This window comes from Psittacula echo, assembly GCF_963264785.1.
Source record: "Psittacula echo genome assembly, chromosome: 2".
NCBI classification, from domain to species: Eukaryota; Metazoa; Chordata; class Aves; order Psittaciformes; family Psittacidae; genus Psittacula; species Psittacula echo.
Genome location: NC_137737.1, coordinates 61,001,732 through 61,014,593, shown reverse-complemented (window position 1 = coordinate 61,014,593; position 12,862 = coordinate 61,001,732). Strand labels below are relative to the sequence as shown.

At 42.6% G+C, this 12,862-nt stretch overlaps 1 protein-coding gene across 1 annotated transcript in view; it reads right to left on the bottom strand.

The window, feature by feature from the left end:
- Positions 1–10,911, bottom strand: part of SMARCD3 (SWI/SNF related BAF chromatin remodeling complex subunit D3) — a gene marked incomplete at its 5' end in the record, with an annotated part of 55,179 nt that extends 44,268 nt beyond the window's left edge. Inside the window, one exon of the mRNA XM_080611075.1 lies at positions 10,834–10,911. Coding sequence (XP_080467201.1) covers positions 10,834–10,911 — 78 coding nt within the window. The remainder of the gene's footprint in view (positions 1–10,833) is intronic.
- Between the last annotated feature and the right edge of the window lie 1,951 nt (positions 10,912–12,862).

Genomic DNA, 12,862 nt, shown 5'->3' with positions numbered 1-12,862 from the left:
AGCTCTGCACTGGTATTTCCTGGATATAGTAAAGAGGCATTCAGTGATAAAGTAGACAGGAAAGAAGGATGAAAAATAGTAGGCTTGGGAAAACACTCAGTGGTCAGTAACATGTCCAGGCCAGATTACAGAAGAAAGCTCTACCTTCAGATCGAAGAAAAAGCTCCATGGCAGCTACACGCAGCCCAGATTGGTGCAGTTCACATGCTAATCAAAGCCACAAGCAAGCTCACATCTACAGTGCTTCAGATTCTGCACTGACTAGCAGGCTGCTTTGATCAGAAGGGAGACTGTAACAAGCAAAGGTGAACCCTGAAACACTAGGATAAAACATTTTCCATTAAGAGCCCTCTCATTCACCTACACCAGAGAGCAGTGTAAGTTCATAAAGTGACAAGCATCTTTTAAGAAAAGGTCATGTCTCTATCAAGCCTCTAAAATAAAAATTAAAAAAAAAAAAGGAACGTGGTAGTTTGTCAGCAGCCCCTATAGGCGTTCTAAGTCCTGACATTTATGTTGACTTCAGCATGCTCTGGAGAGACACTCAGGGTCAAATCACAAGCTTAATGCTGATCAAGACACAGTAAACTCTGTTCTAAATCCTAGAAGTTTGTAGTCATCACAGAAAAACACACCAGTGAAATAAAGACCACCTGTAAAATTCAATTTAAAACAGAAACAAGAGCTTAGTTTCATTCTAAGAATTATCAAGATGCTTATTATCTGTCTACATACATATGAAAATACAGAGAAATATACACATAGCCTTATAGGTATTTGAACTGGTATATGAATAAGGATAATTACACACACACACACACAAAAGTCTTTTGAAAGTACAGTCCCCCTATGAAGTCTTTAAGGGAACCAAGAGGCAGTATCATCCATTATGGATAAATGAGGTAAAGTAATTGTTTCTGAAAAGAAAAGGAAGGCACATGCAGTGTGCTGCTGGGACTCACGCTTTTCAGCATATTCATAAGCAACCTGGGAAGGGAAGAAGGGAGGGATTAAAAGGAAAAAAAAAAGGAAAAAATAAAGAGAGAAAAAAAACAAAGTGAAAAAGTTTGTTGATAATGCTAAGTTATTCAAGCTGGTAAGGATGAAGGCCAGCTTCAAAGAACTGCAGAAGGACTTTTATGAGACAGAATGAATGCTAAAAATGAAGATGAAAATGGATTTCAATACTTATTGAAGTGAATAACTTGGGGGAAAAGCAATCCAATCATCATATACAAAATAATGGGCTCTGAGCTGACTGTAGCCCAACAGAAGCATGATGTTAAACAGATACGTCCGGGGGAAAAAAAAACAAACAGCAGTTCACTGCTTACTAGAGGTCAAAAAAAAGCCATTAAACAAAAGAAATGACAAGGAAGGGAACAGAGAACATCACTGTGCTACTGTCTATAGTTTGCCCACACGATGAATGCTGCATGCAGTTCTGGTTCCTGCAGGTACCAGCAGAGTAAAACTGAAAAAACCAACAAAGAATGGCACAGAAATGATTAAGATATGGAACTGCATCCAAGTAACTGAAAATAAATACACTATGATTTTCCATCACGACAGAGGTAATCTGAGGGGGGCGTTTACTAGAGCTCTGCAAAATCATGAGTGGCCTGGAGATGGCAGTTGGGGATTGACTGTTCACTGTCCCTTCCAGAATAACAAAGTTCGGTCATCAGACCTGGTTAGGAGGAGTCAGGCTCTCAGACAGCCAAAAGAGGATAGTCTGCCTCACAGTAGGTAGTCAGCCTGTGAAATCCCTTTCCAAAGAGGTGCTAATGACATGGAAAACATATTTGCCTCAGAAACTTCATTGAGTTATCAACAGTTAAAGACAAGAAAAAGTACTGGGGAGAAGTACACTTGTGGTCTCCAAAGGGAGGTGCTTGCACCACAGAGGGTATGCAGGACAGTCCATTGGGAGATGGAAAAAGGTCTTTGCACCGCTAATAAATAAACCAGAAATTTTTAAAAATAGTTTATTTAATCTTTATATCATCCTTTTATAATTTGTAAATATGTAATTATAATATATAATTAGGTATTATTCTAAACATAATTTGGACTTGCATCTCCAAATTAACCACCCAAATGCACTGCAGTCCCCAAAGCCCAAGCTCAGTGCCCTCCCTGATCATCGCAAGTCTTCAACATTCCTTGCACTTGTATGCATGAAGAAAGGGAATGATCAGCAAAGAACCAATGGCTATAATTGGTATGGAAGAAGGCTGAGGTAGGAGACGGTCCAGCACAGGGAACCAAGCAGGTGGATTCAGCAAGTATTCATGTAGGAAACTGGTTGTTGGTCTGGCCACTGAGCAGAGAAGCAGAAGGAGGCAGCAAAAAGGCAAAGCCGAGGCTCTGTGCAGAGCTGGAAACTCTTCTCCCATAAACACAGAGCTATGAAAACTGCTGGAACAGAGCAGCTCTCTCCGTTCCCACGTACTCACACCCACCCTCTGACCCAGGCAGAGTCAGCAGGAACAAATGGCCCAGAAAATGCTTCTCACTTAAGCTTGTGCTTAAGATCTCTGATGTCTGTCAACCTACACCTCATGGCCTTCTTCCAGCAAAGAGCAGACCACTGGGCCTGCTGTTGCCTGTCAATCAGCTGGGCACATTTGACAGTCATTCAGGAGAGACAAGATCCTGAGCACTCCCATCTCATGTTCATCCCTCATGGAGACTGTCCGGCCACAAGGATCAGACTGCAGACCCGCTTTCCTGCTACTATGAAGGACACCTTAAGGTCTGGAGAACAAGATCAGCAAGCCAGGCCTACTGTGAGTCTAAGTCTGAGGTCTTTAAACTTCCTTCAGTTCCCTTTGTCACACATCAAAATAGGAAAAACACAGAGAAATGACGAAACTGAGAAAAACGAGACTGCTCTAGTAAAAGCATATTCAATTTCCCTTCTCATGTTCCCATCTCCAATACCACCAACAGAAGAAATATAACTTACTGCACAATTGCCATCTCCCTGCTGCAAGCCCAACAGACTTCCAAGGTACGAAAATGTTTTCTCTATGTAAACTTGTAAAAGAAGAACACACAAGCAGTACCTTACATATCTAAAAGCTTATTTTGCTCTCCAACACATGTGCAAGACAAGGCAGTGACAGATAATACACTGAATTTTTCACAATATTAACATTAAAAAAATAAAGAAGTCTTCATACGAAATAGTACTTCACTACTTCTCAAAGAAATCATGGAGGTGCACCTAACTAGGGGTTACGATCTGTCCCTTCCCTCTTCTCAGAGGGATGCAATCTGTCCTGAACAAGTATCTTCCATGGTAAAGGCTGCAGTGCAAAACAGCGCTGACACATCCTCCTTCCTAGGAAATCGTTTACCCTAGACACCTCTACCTGACCCAACTGTTCTCACCCACAGACCTAACCATTTTTTTCCTGCATTGACTCCATATACATATACTCTGCAGTACTTCAAACACTTTAATGGACAGAGGGCAAACCCACTGTGGGCCATAGGAAATGAGGAAGATCACAGTATGTCCCTCGCTGAAAGGACCACTCTCACAGCTCTGAGAAGATGAAGAGTAGAGCAGAGCTGCCTGCAGAGCAAGGACAAAGAGTACAGCACTTAGAGAGAGAGCCAGGGGGTTGGAACTAGACGATCTTCAAGGTCCCTTCCAACCCTAACCATTCTATGATTCTGTGATTCTGTGAAAGGCACACAACCAGTATTTCATGCTTGCATACTGGTCCCTGAGAGTTCTGCTGGCTGCCTGCATTATTGTACACAGTCCACCACTGCCCTGACTACACCTTTCCAAAACTAAGCACACTGTCAGTGCCACAAGCATACCACCTCCCCAACACCTGTTGCCAAGCTCCTATCGCTACCTTCCACTGCCCAGTTTCCCAAGACACACATCTGGCTTTCCTACTTTCTTCCCTGCCTGAAACTTCTATCACATCAGATGACAGTTTCTTTCCACTTTGCCATTCTTCAAGTGAACTTCTCCTCCCTGGTGGCAGAAATGAGACAGCACTGGAGTGGTTCTTTTCTATGTATTTCTGCTGCAGTCTTTTCTCCAGGGACATCAACATCATAGTGACCAAAATGCTGAAGCAGAAAAAAGAAGGGTTCCTGTCTGGACATACCAGATAGAGGAAAATAACCTGGAGAACTGACAGGTGAAAGTGTCAAGAAAAGAAAAGCAAAACCACCTATAAGATCCTTAGAAAGAGACCAAACAGAGAGCAGGAAGTCACTGCAATGCCTTGTAGCATTGAGCTGCACCTACAGCAATTTCTTCTTCTGAAAGACTTAGACTTTATCCATGTTTGTTCTACACAGAAGGACTCTGATGGCATGCAGTGAACACCCATGGGCTTCTTGTTAACAGAGCAACTGGCAGATTTTGAGAACAACAGTAATTACCAAGTATACAAACAGCATATTTTTTTACCTAAAAATAGAAGGTACTTTGGCTAGACAATATATCCTGCCAAGGCATTACAGTAGCTACTGATTTCTATAGGGCAGAAGCAAAAGCAAGGGGAGATGCCAGATGTTGTCTGGAGGTACAAATGGGTCACTAGAAGTATCTGAAACAACTAAGAAATTCAGACTAGACTGATCCTTCCTGATGGCAACAGGTTTCTGACTGCACAAATGGTTTCCCAGATGGCTTCTCTCCTCTCCTATAACTGCAGATGTTACTTCGTATGAATTCCCTTTTTAAAATGTCTATGAATCTTACAGAGATTTAGTAAGCAGAAACATCAGTATTGCAATTCTTCTTGCTTGTCTGCCATATTCACCTTCCTCCATTTCCCAAAAGCTTTCACATCCTGGAATAAAGGTCCAAGTGTTCCAGGTTCCACTCAACTTTAAATAATGTTCACAAAAATCCAAAAATCTTTAACTTAAAAACCATCACATTTACAGAAATTGCAACTTGAGAAGTTTCTATTTCATGTATGTCCATTCATGACTCAGAATAATCAGACATCAAACTGCAAATGAAGCACTTGTATGCATCCAAGAAAGAAAAACAAAACTATCTTTGGAACTGAAAGTAACAAGTCCTATATACCATCGAGTTCCATCAGCTTGCTCATTTTAACAGATCTGATTACATCCACTACTGTGATGATACAATGAATTAAATGGATTTTGTGTGAAGAACTATCAGAACACACCTTTTCACTCTGTAAAAAGGAATGCTTTGACAAGGGAGAAGTAACATTGCTTTCCAACAGCATGAGTATCACGGAAAGAGAGGAGAGTGATCAAGAGCTCGCTGTCTCTTCCCTTACAAGAATTAGCAGTTGGCAGGACCAAGGACTTCCTTACGCAAGATAAGCTGCAAAAATTCCTGACACAAAACCCTGTGAATGCTAGAAGTTTATATGGGTTCAGGAAGACATCAGTGGACTAACCTACATGGATAAAATCCATGCAGAGATACCACGCATAGAGAGCAGCTTTGGGTCAGAAAGCTTCAGAGCTACAAAATGCTAAGTATTGAGATGAAGCATCACTATGTTTTCACCTTGTTCCTGTACTTCCATGCAGTCTTCTGCTGCTTCCTGCAACTGGGTACACTGGGCTAAATGATCGAGTGCGACTGTTTTCATATTCCTACAGTATTTCTTAAAAAAAACCCCAAACAATTACCCAAAGAAGTAAAAAAAAAAAAAAAAAAAAAAAGGGAAAAAAGAAAAAAACCACCAAACCCAACAAAAACAGAAGAGCAATTCAAACCTTTCACAGATTGATTAGATCAATTAGATCTATGCACCTATATTCATCAGCAAATCCAAGATTTCTCAATGAGCAACTCAAATTTGTTTAACAAGCCAATACTGCATAAAATCACATCAATCTCCACTGAAACTCTAGCTATAACTAATATAATAAATAACAATTTTCTTTTCTTAATTGTGTGTGAACTTTTCTGTATTTGCTAGCCTGCAGTTAGTCCAGGGCTAGGAAAGGACAAACCCCCCATTTCTGTTTGCACCTTACTTACATGGCTGAACACTGTATGATGTTTTCACCCTACCAGTCTTCTGCAAATACCCACCAAATCAAGTTTCTTCACTGCGGTAAGGTCCCTTGATTTTTCTAAGCTGTCGTATACTTACCCCAAACATCTCCTTGTTTAACAAACCAGGGAAATGCATATGCAACCAACCAGTGATTCCACTCCAGGACCTGTGCCCTGACAATATCCCAGCACAGAGAACCATGCAGACGGCCCTGTATTAGGGAAGTGGAACAAACTTTTCAAAAACGACAGTTCATGAGGCTCTTTTCTAGTCTTTCTAGTGTTAGTTGATTTATGCTCTAACAAGAGAGTATTTATATCCATGGTAATATAAAAATGAGTGGCATATTTTTCATTAGTAAAGTTCTGCTTTTTTCAAACCTAGTATTCTCCTCACCTCACTACTTCTACTAGTGATCTCTACAAGCTGATGACTGCCTGGAAGAAACAGTCACTTTTATCCACTTAAAACAGATGGCCACTCTAATAAAACAGATATAATTTTTATAATATAGTGAAATGTAAGCCCATGAGATCATACAGTCCTTCCTTGTTTCAAGTAAGTACCACCAGTACCTCCATTTAACCAATGCCTAGGAGCCTCCAGTGACAGATTTTACAACTTTCCTAATCAATCTCCATGCTTAGATATTATAAATAGAAAAAAATAAAAACTTCTCTTATTCCTGAAGTCTTCACAGGCCTCCCACTACTATTGTCCTCCGAGTTGCCCCTCTTCTTCCTTGTTAGTTATGCAGACAACCAAAACCAGAAAAATATTCTTGTAAGTATATGCCACGGATTTACAATTGCTTCTGCATTATTCTCTGCCCCATCTCTTAATAAGACTAACAGTTTACTTGCTTTCTTAGGAGCAGTGGCTACACACTAGGCTATTCACAGTGACATCCAAGCCTTGCTCCTGAATGGTCATAGTTCATTTAAAACCTGGCAATGCATAAGGAGATGCAAAACTTGCTTATGTAATTCACTGCTCATCCCCTTTTCCAAATCGCTGATAAATCTATTAGATACTCTGTACATCTTTGGGGCACCACACCTGTCTCTTTGTCTTTTTTAACATTGACAATAAGTTATTTATCACTCTATTAAATATTTATTTACATGATGGCATGCTTTGAGACCTTTCTTTCACTGTATTTGAAATTATAACACCGTTTCTGTACTTGCCATAAGATTCTATTACCGGATTTGAGAGGTAGGTAACCAGACAAAAAGACGACTGAGGATAAGCAAGGGAGTCACATAAGTGATACACAGGTTTGTATAAACTAGCAGTCTTGATGTGTTAACTAATAGTAAATTGTAGAGATTGGCAGGAACTATCAAAAAATCCACATATTAGCAGAAAATAAATATGGATGAGGACTTGTATTAACAAGACGAGCTTCCTAAGCAAAGCACAGAGGACAAAGAACAGATTGCTATGGGAAAAAGAAGGTGATCTCAACTGACAGCAGGTATATTGTAAATACAGATACGACTTGATAGTTAAGAAAGGGACATAGACTTTTACAGGTGTACCTTTTGTATAAAAGGCAAGAAGACTGGTTTTGGAAGGAAGCTAAAGTGGGAACAGAAAAAGGACAAAACCAGATTTAAAAGGTCAGAACAATAGGACAAGAAAACGAACCTCTCAGCAGCTTCTTGTGTGAAGATGACACAGACAAGGTCGACAGTACGAGGCACCAAAGAGAAGGCTGCTGCAAGTGAGTCACAAAGGACAAATGTCTGGACAAGAGCTTTAGCACAATCTGCACCATAGACCTTCTCAAGGCTATATGGGAAGATACCTGTTTGAGTAAGAAAAATTAAGAAAAAGAAAAAAAAAGGGGGGGTGGGGAGGGAGGAGAAGACAAAGGTAACATCTGCTGAAGGGATACAGCCAGCAGAGAGGCCTGTGTTAGGGTCCAGAGGATAGAAGAAACTGAGAAAAGGAACAGCCTGCAGGAAGATTAAAAACTTGGTTTGGGTCAACAAAATTTAAAGCAACAGCTGGGCACCTACAGGAAGATGTCATAAAGACAGCCTGAAATGTACTAGTGGACAGTAGAAAATGCATCAGTATCATTTTATCAGTATAGTATCAGTATACTATACTGATAAAATATCAGTAAAGAGATAAATCAACGTAAGTGCGGTGATTAAAGCCATATTAATCCATAAAAGTGCTATAAATAGAGGAGAGAAGAACAACAAGAAAAAAAGAGGACAAAGTGAGGGATGAGGCCTTTGGGAAACAAAAAAAAAATATATTACCTCTTCCCACAAAACAAATGTGCAAGATCCTGATGAAACAGAAGTAAAAGAATTATAAAAACAAATAACTGAAACAACTCTTTTTTAAAAGAACTGCTAAGCGGCGGTGTACCAAACTATCAAGAACTCCAGCAGAATGAGAATGAAGTATTGCACTTGAGATTTTTAATCACTAAGAGATTTCACCTTTCAAACATTATCTTACTTGACTGGGACAAATAGGGAAGAAGACATCTTCTAAGCTGCCCATATGGTAAAGAACAAAGGCAAGATCAGGTGCACAAGAGCAAAGGGCGAAGTGACCTTAGCAAAGGAACGCATGTTTCCAGAAAGATCAAGTGAATCCAAAAGCTAACTGCCCTTGGGAAATACTGCAAAATTATTCTGTTCATTAAAGCGTTCACATAGCAAAAAATTTTCTCACAACTTTCTACCTCTATTTACCTCTCCCCTTTTTTCTGGGGGGACAGGGGAGACAGGAGAAGCCTGCAATAACCAACTCAAATAATGTTGTCATAGATAAAATAAAAAAAAGTAATTTTAAGAGGAGATCTTCCCCTGGAATTAGAGCAGAAACTGCCTCCAATGAATTCCAGTAAAGTTCACTATGTAACTTGATTTTTCAAGGAATTAATTCAGATGCTGACACACTGTGGACGGTAATAAAACTCAACAGGCAGCAATATGTAAACTCAACGTAATGGCTGTGATGGCACATGGTCTTATTTGGTAGGATATGGGTCTGAAGACATAAAATGAAGTCATAGCTTTTTTTTATCTTTTCTAAGTAATGGAAGACTGACTATCTCCACCTGTGTTTTGATCAAAATGAACCAGAGATGAGGAAGAAACTAAAGGAAGGAACAAACAAGGAAGCAAAAAAGGAGATCATCATGGAAGAAAGGAGTGGGTCATATAGGAGGTGTTCACGCAACAGAATAACAGATAAGAAGCTCCAGCCTCACTTACAAGTAGAGGGAAGATGACAAACAAATGCAGATATTCCAGGCAAATGCACATATTCAAGTAAGATGCCACTAGTGGCAAAACTCCCAGGGCAGAAAAGGCAGACTATTCAGAATCCAAATAAGCAATGGAAATGAGTTCTGCTATATTCATTCTGGTACAAATTAAAAATTCCCATGCTGAAGAGGCTAGCATCCTGCTTTCACATGAAGTCCATCTAGGCACATTCACATAACTTTTTGCCACTCTTCGTGATCCTAAAGGAAGACAGCTGGTGTGCAAATGCCAACAGAAACCTTGGAAAAGGCAAAAGCATCCCATTTGCCCACCCCTCCCAATTTGCCTACGGTTCTGCTCGGCTACAGCCATCCTGAGCCAGGGTACCTTAGTGAACCCACACACCCACAACAAAACCACTGCTACAGACCTGCACACTTGATCATCAGTCATCCTTGTACCTCTGCCAACTTCACATCAGACTGCCCCTGTACAGTGGCACCACATCACCTGTTCACTGCTCTCACAAACACAGAATGGCACCTAAAGTCCTTAGCCTCACAAGTCCCACCATATTCGGGATCTGCAGGACACATGCTATCTCCTACACACCTGGAATAAGGCCAAATTATGGAGACAATCCAGGAGCCTGCTGTGAGCTCCACAGATTTCTATGATCTCTGCAAAAGAACCCCCGCCTGATGTCTTCAAAAAGGTGTCACAGGAGGTGGCAAAATCTTCAGGAATGGCAGAATCTTCAAGAGAGAAAGCACTTAGGATACTATCAGCATCCAAACATCTGCATCCCTTGGGGCTCTTTAACAGTCTTATTTTTGTTAAATGTGTATCAATACAAGAAATCCAAATGTTATAAATAGTGACTGCCCTCAATCACTAGAGTCATTTAAAGAACATCATTTCCAATGGCAGCAAAACAGGGTTAGCATTTCCCCTTAAATGGAGATGGAAGACCTGATTCTTTAACAAAAGCTAGAAAAAAATTAAAGACCTTAAGGATTGATTTAATTAAGCATGGCACCCTGAAATTCTCTAGTGGGTGAGTTCCCATACTGTTACAGATCTCCAGAGCTAATCTCTCCAAGCCCCTGAAAGTCACCTGTTAAGTAGCCAGAGGATACATAAGAGCCAAGACTGGAGACAAGACGGAGAGGCAGTACCACAAGGCTTCATCAGGCTTTCATCAGAATTGTTTCTCAAAACACAAGTTTGATTACAGAACAAAGTGTCCTACAAGCCCATTTGGGTCAGATCCAGTGCAGATTCTGCACCATGATCAGACTGAAAAGCATGCTATTCACCATTCATGGAGAATCAAAGCAAAAATCACAGCACACATCCCCCCAGACACAAGCCTATATTATCAATGAATCCGTGCATATTCTGGGGGCTTTACAGACCCCAATGCTCTCCTGGCAAAGCAGTTAGCAGCACCCCAGGAGCACACTGCAGGAGCCAATCCAGCCCAGCACAGAGCCTCCAGTTTCCACTCATCCCTCTATTCAGAGCCAGCCAGCTCACTAACTTTCCCGACTCACCACCCCATGGACCAGAAACTCAAAAAGTTTGCTTTTCGTAGCTTTGCGAGCCCCTCCTGTAACTTCGTCTGTAGCCATCAGGGTCTGCTCAGCCTCTCTCACTCTCTCTCTTCCTCTTTCTTTCCCTTTTCTGCCTTTTTCTCCAACTCTCCCCTCTGAGTCCTGCTGGGCTCTCACACTTCTAATAGCACGGAGTGGGGAGGGGGCCCCTTCAGGGCCTTCCTGACGGCCCACTCGAGCTAAGCCTCAGCTGCTGCATTCCTCCACTGATAAGCCAGAAATAGTTTGTGCTGCCGGGTTCTGTGTGTTTACTCTGCAGGGACAGAAAATCCAGCTTTTTAAACCTCTCTGTCCAAACAGCAGAGATAAGCAGGAGGCAAACTGAAAACATGCCTCAGCTTTTCCGTAGCAGTGCTGCAGCCTCTCCTCCTCTGCACCAGAGGATGGTAAATTCTGGGGCAAGGGGGAAGGGGGAGGGGGCAACTTCAGCAATGACATAGAACTCAGTACCTCACAGGGAGTGTTTTCCCATTAGAAAATGCAAGCAGGCGAGCAGTGAGAAACAATGGTTTTCCCTTGCTCCCACTGCTCCTCCTGCACTGCATTTCCAGGCCTTTTCCCTAGGGACCTGGCAGGCAGCACACAGAAACATTCACTGGCAGCATTTCCAGCATGTGAGGCTGAGAACTAACCCCTTTGGACAAGAGAGAGAAACAGCAGGAGGCTGAAAGCTGGGAACAGGGAGAGACAGTGTGTGAGAGCCAGGGGAAAGAAAGAGTGTGCGAGCAGCGGGAGGAAGGGGGCGGGGGGCAGCATGGCGACCACAGCGCCTGACTTGCTTCTATGCTCACAGCCATCTACAGCCTCCCCCAGGGGTGACCGGGCTCAGGGTGCAATACGAGGGTTCCATTAGAGACCCCAGGTGACTGACAGGGGCAGAGGAATGATTAACACCGCAGCTGCTGTGAGGCATCACAGCTTGCTGCTTATCACACAAAGCCCTGCACAACAACGCATGTGTTGTCCCAGGATGCTGCTGAAAATGGGGAACCCACCTGCCACCCCGGGAAAGGGGACAGAAAGCAGCAGACCATTCCCTCTGCACCTGCCTGCTGCTACAGCGACCCTGGAAGGACATGGGCCAGTGCAGCTGCGGGTGCTGGCAGCACGGCGGCCATTCTGCAAGCAGCAGTACTGGCTCCTCCATCATGGCAGAGCAGGCAACGGTGGCCTGGGGCACTGAACTGCAACAGCTCCTTGTGGGTCTGCGGCATGTGAGGGGCTGATGTTTCTCTGTCTGCCTAACACAGCAATAGCTGAGATGTTGCCAGGTTACGAGAGGGGTTTATTCTATTCCTCTGTTTCAAATTCTTGTCTAGGAGCTGTGAATTTTCTGGCAAGGCTGCCAACAGAAGAGAATCAGATCTGAAACAAGCAAATTTCTGCCCTCAACCAGTAATAAAAACAAGCACAGAACAGGTATTGCCTCAGCCATGAGGCAGTGAAGAGCAAGCCATGGAGATCATATGGCCATTTGCACATGGGGGTGAAGGAAACAACCTCCACTGATTTTTAAGGTGACCCCAATCCAAGTGCTACAGTGTGGCAACAGCCATAGGAATCAAGGAGGTTCTGGGAGGGGGAGACACTCCTACCAGTTCCTATTCTCCCCCTCAGCCCTTCAGAAGGAATATCCCAAGCAAAGTGGTGTGCCGTTATTCAGTGCCTAAACTACTCCTGAGGTTTTAGATGACTGGAACTAAACTGCTCCACATCACGTGGACTTGGTAGTACTAACAGTTAATCTTAAAACTGATTCTATCTGTCAGGATGCCTGACAAGGTGGCAGTGGGCCGGTATATGCAATATTTTATAGACCCCAGAAGCACTCAGAAACGTTGGCTCCCATCTTGTGAACCCTTTCCCTTACTCCCAGCAACACGACGTGCCATTCTTTTAGCGATCGCAGACTGCTGCCTCCTGCACTTGCCGGAGAAGCTCCAGCTCTCCCTGCAGTGGAGCTGCTGAC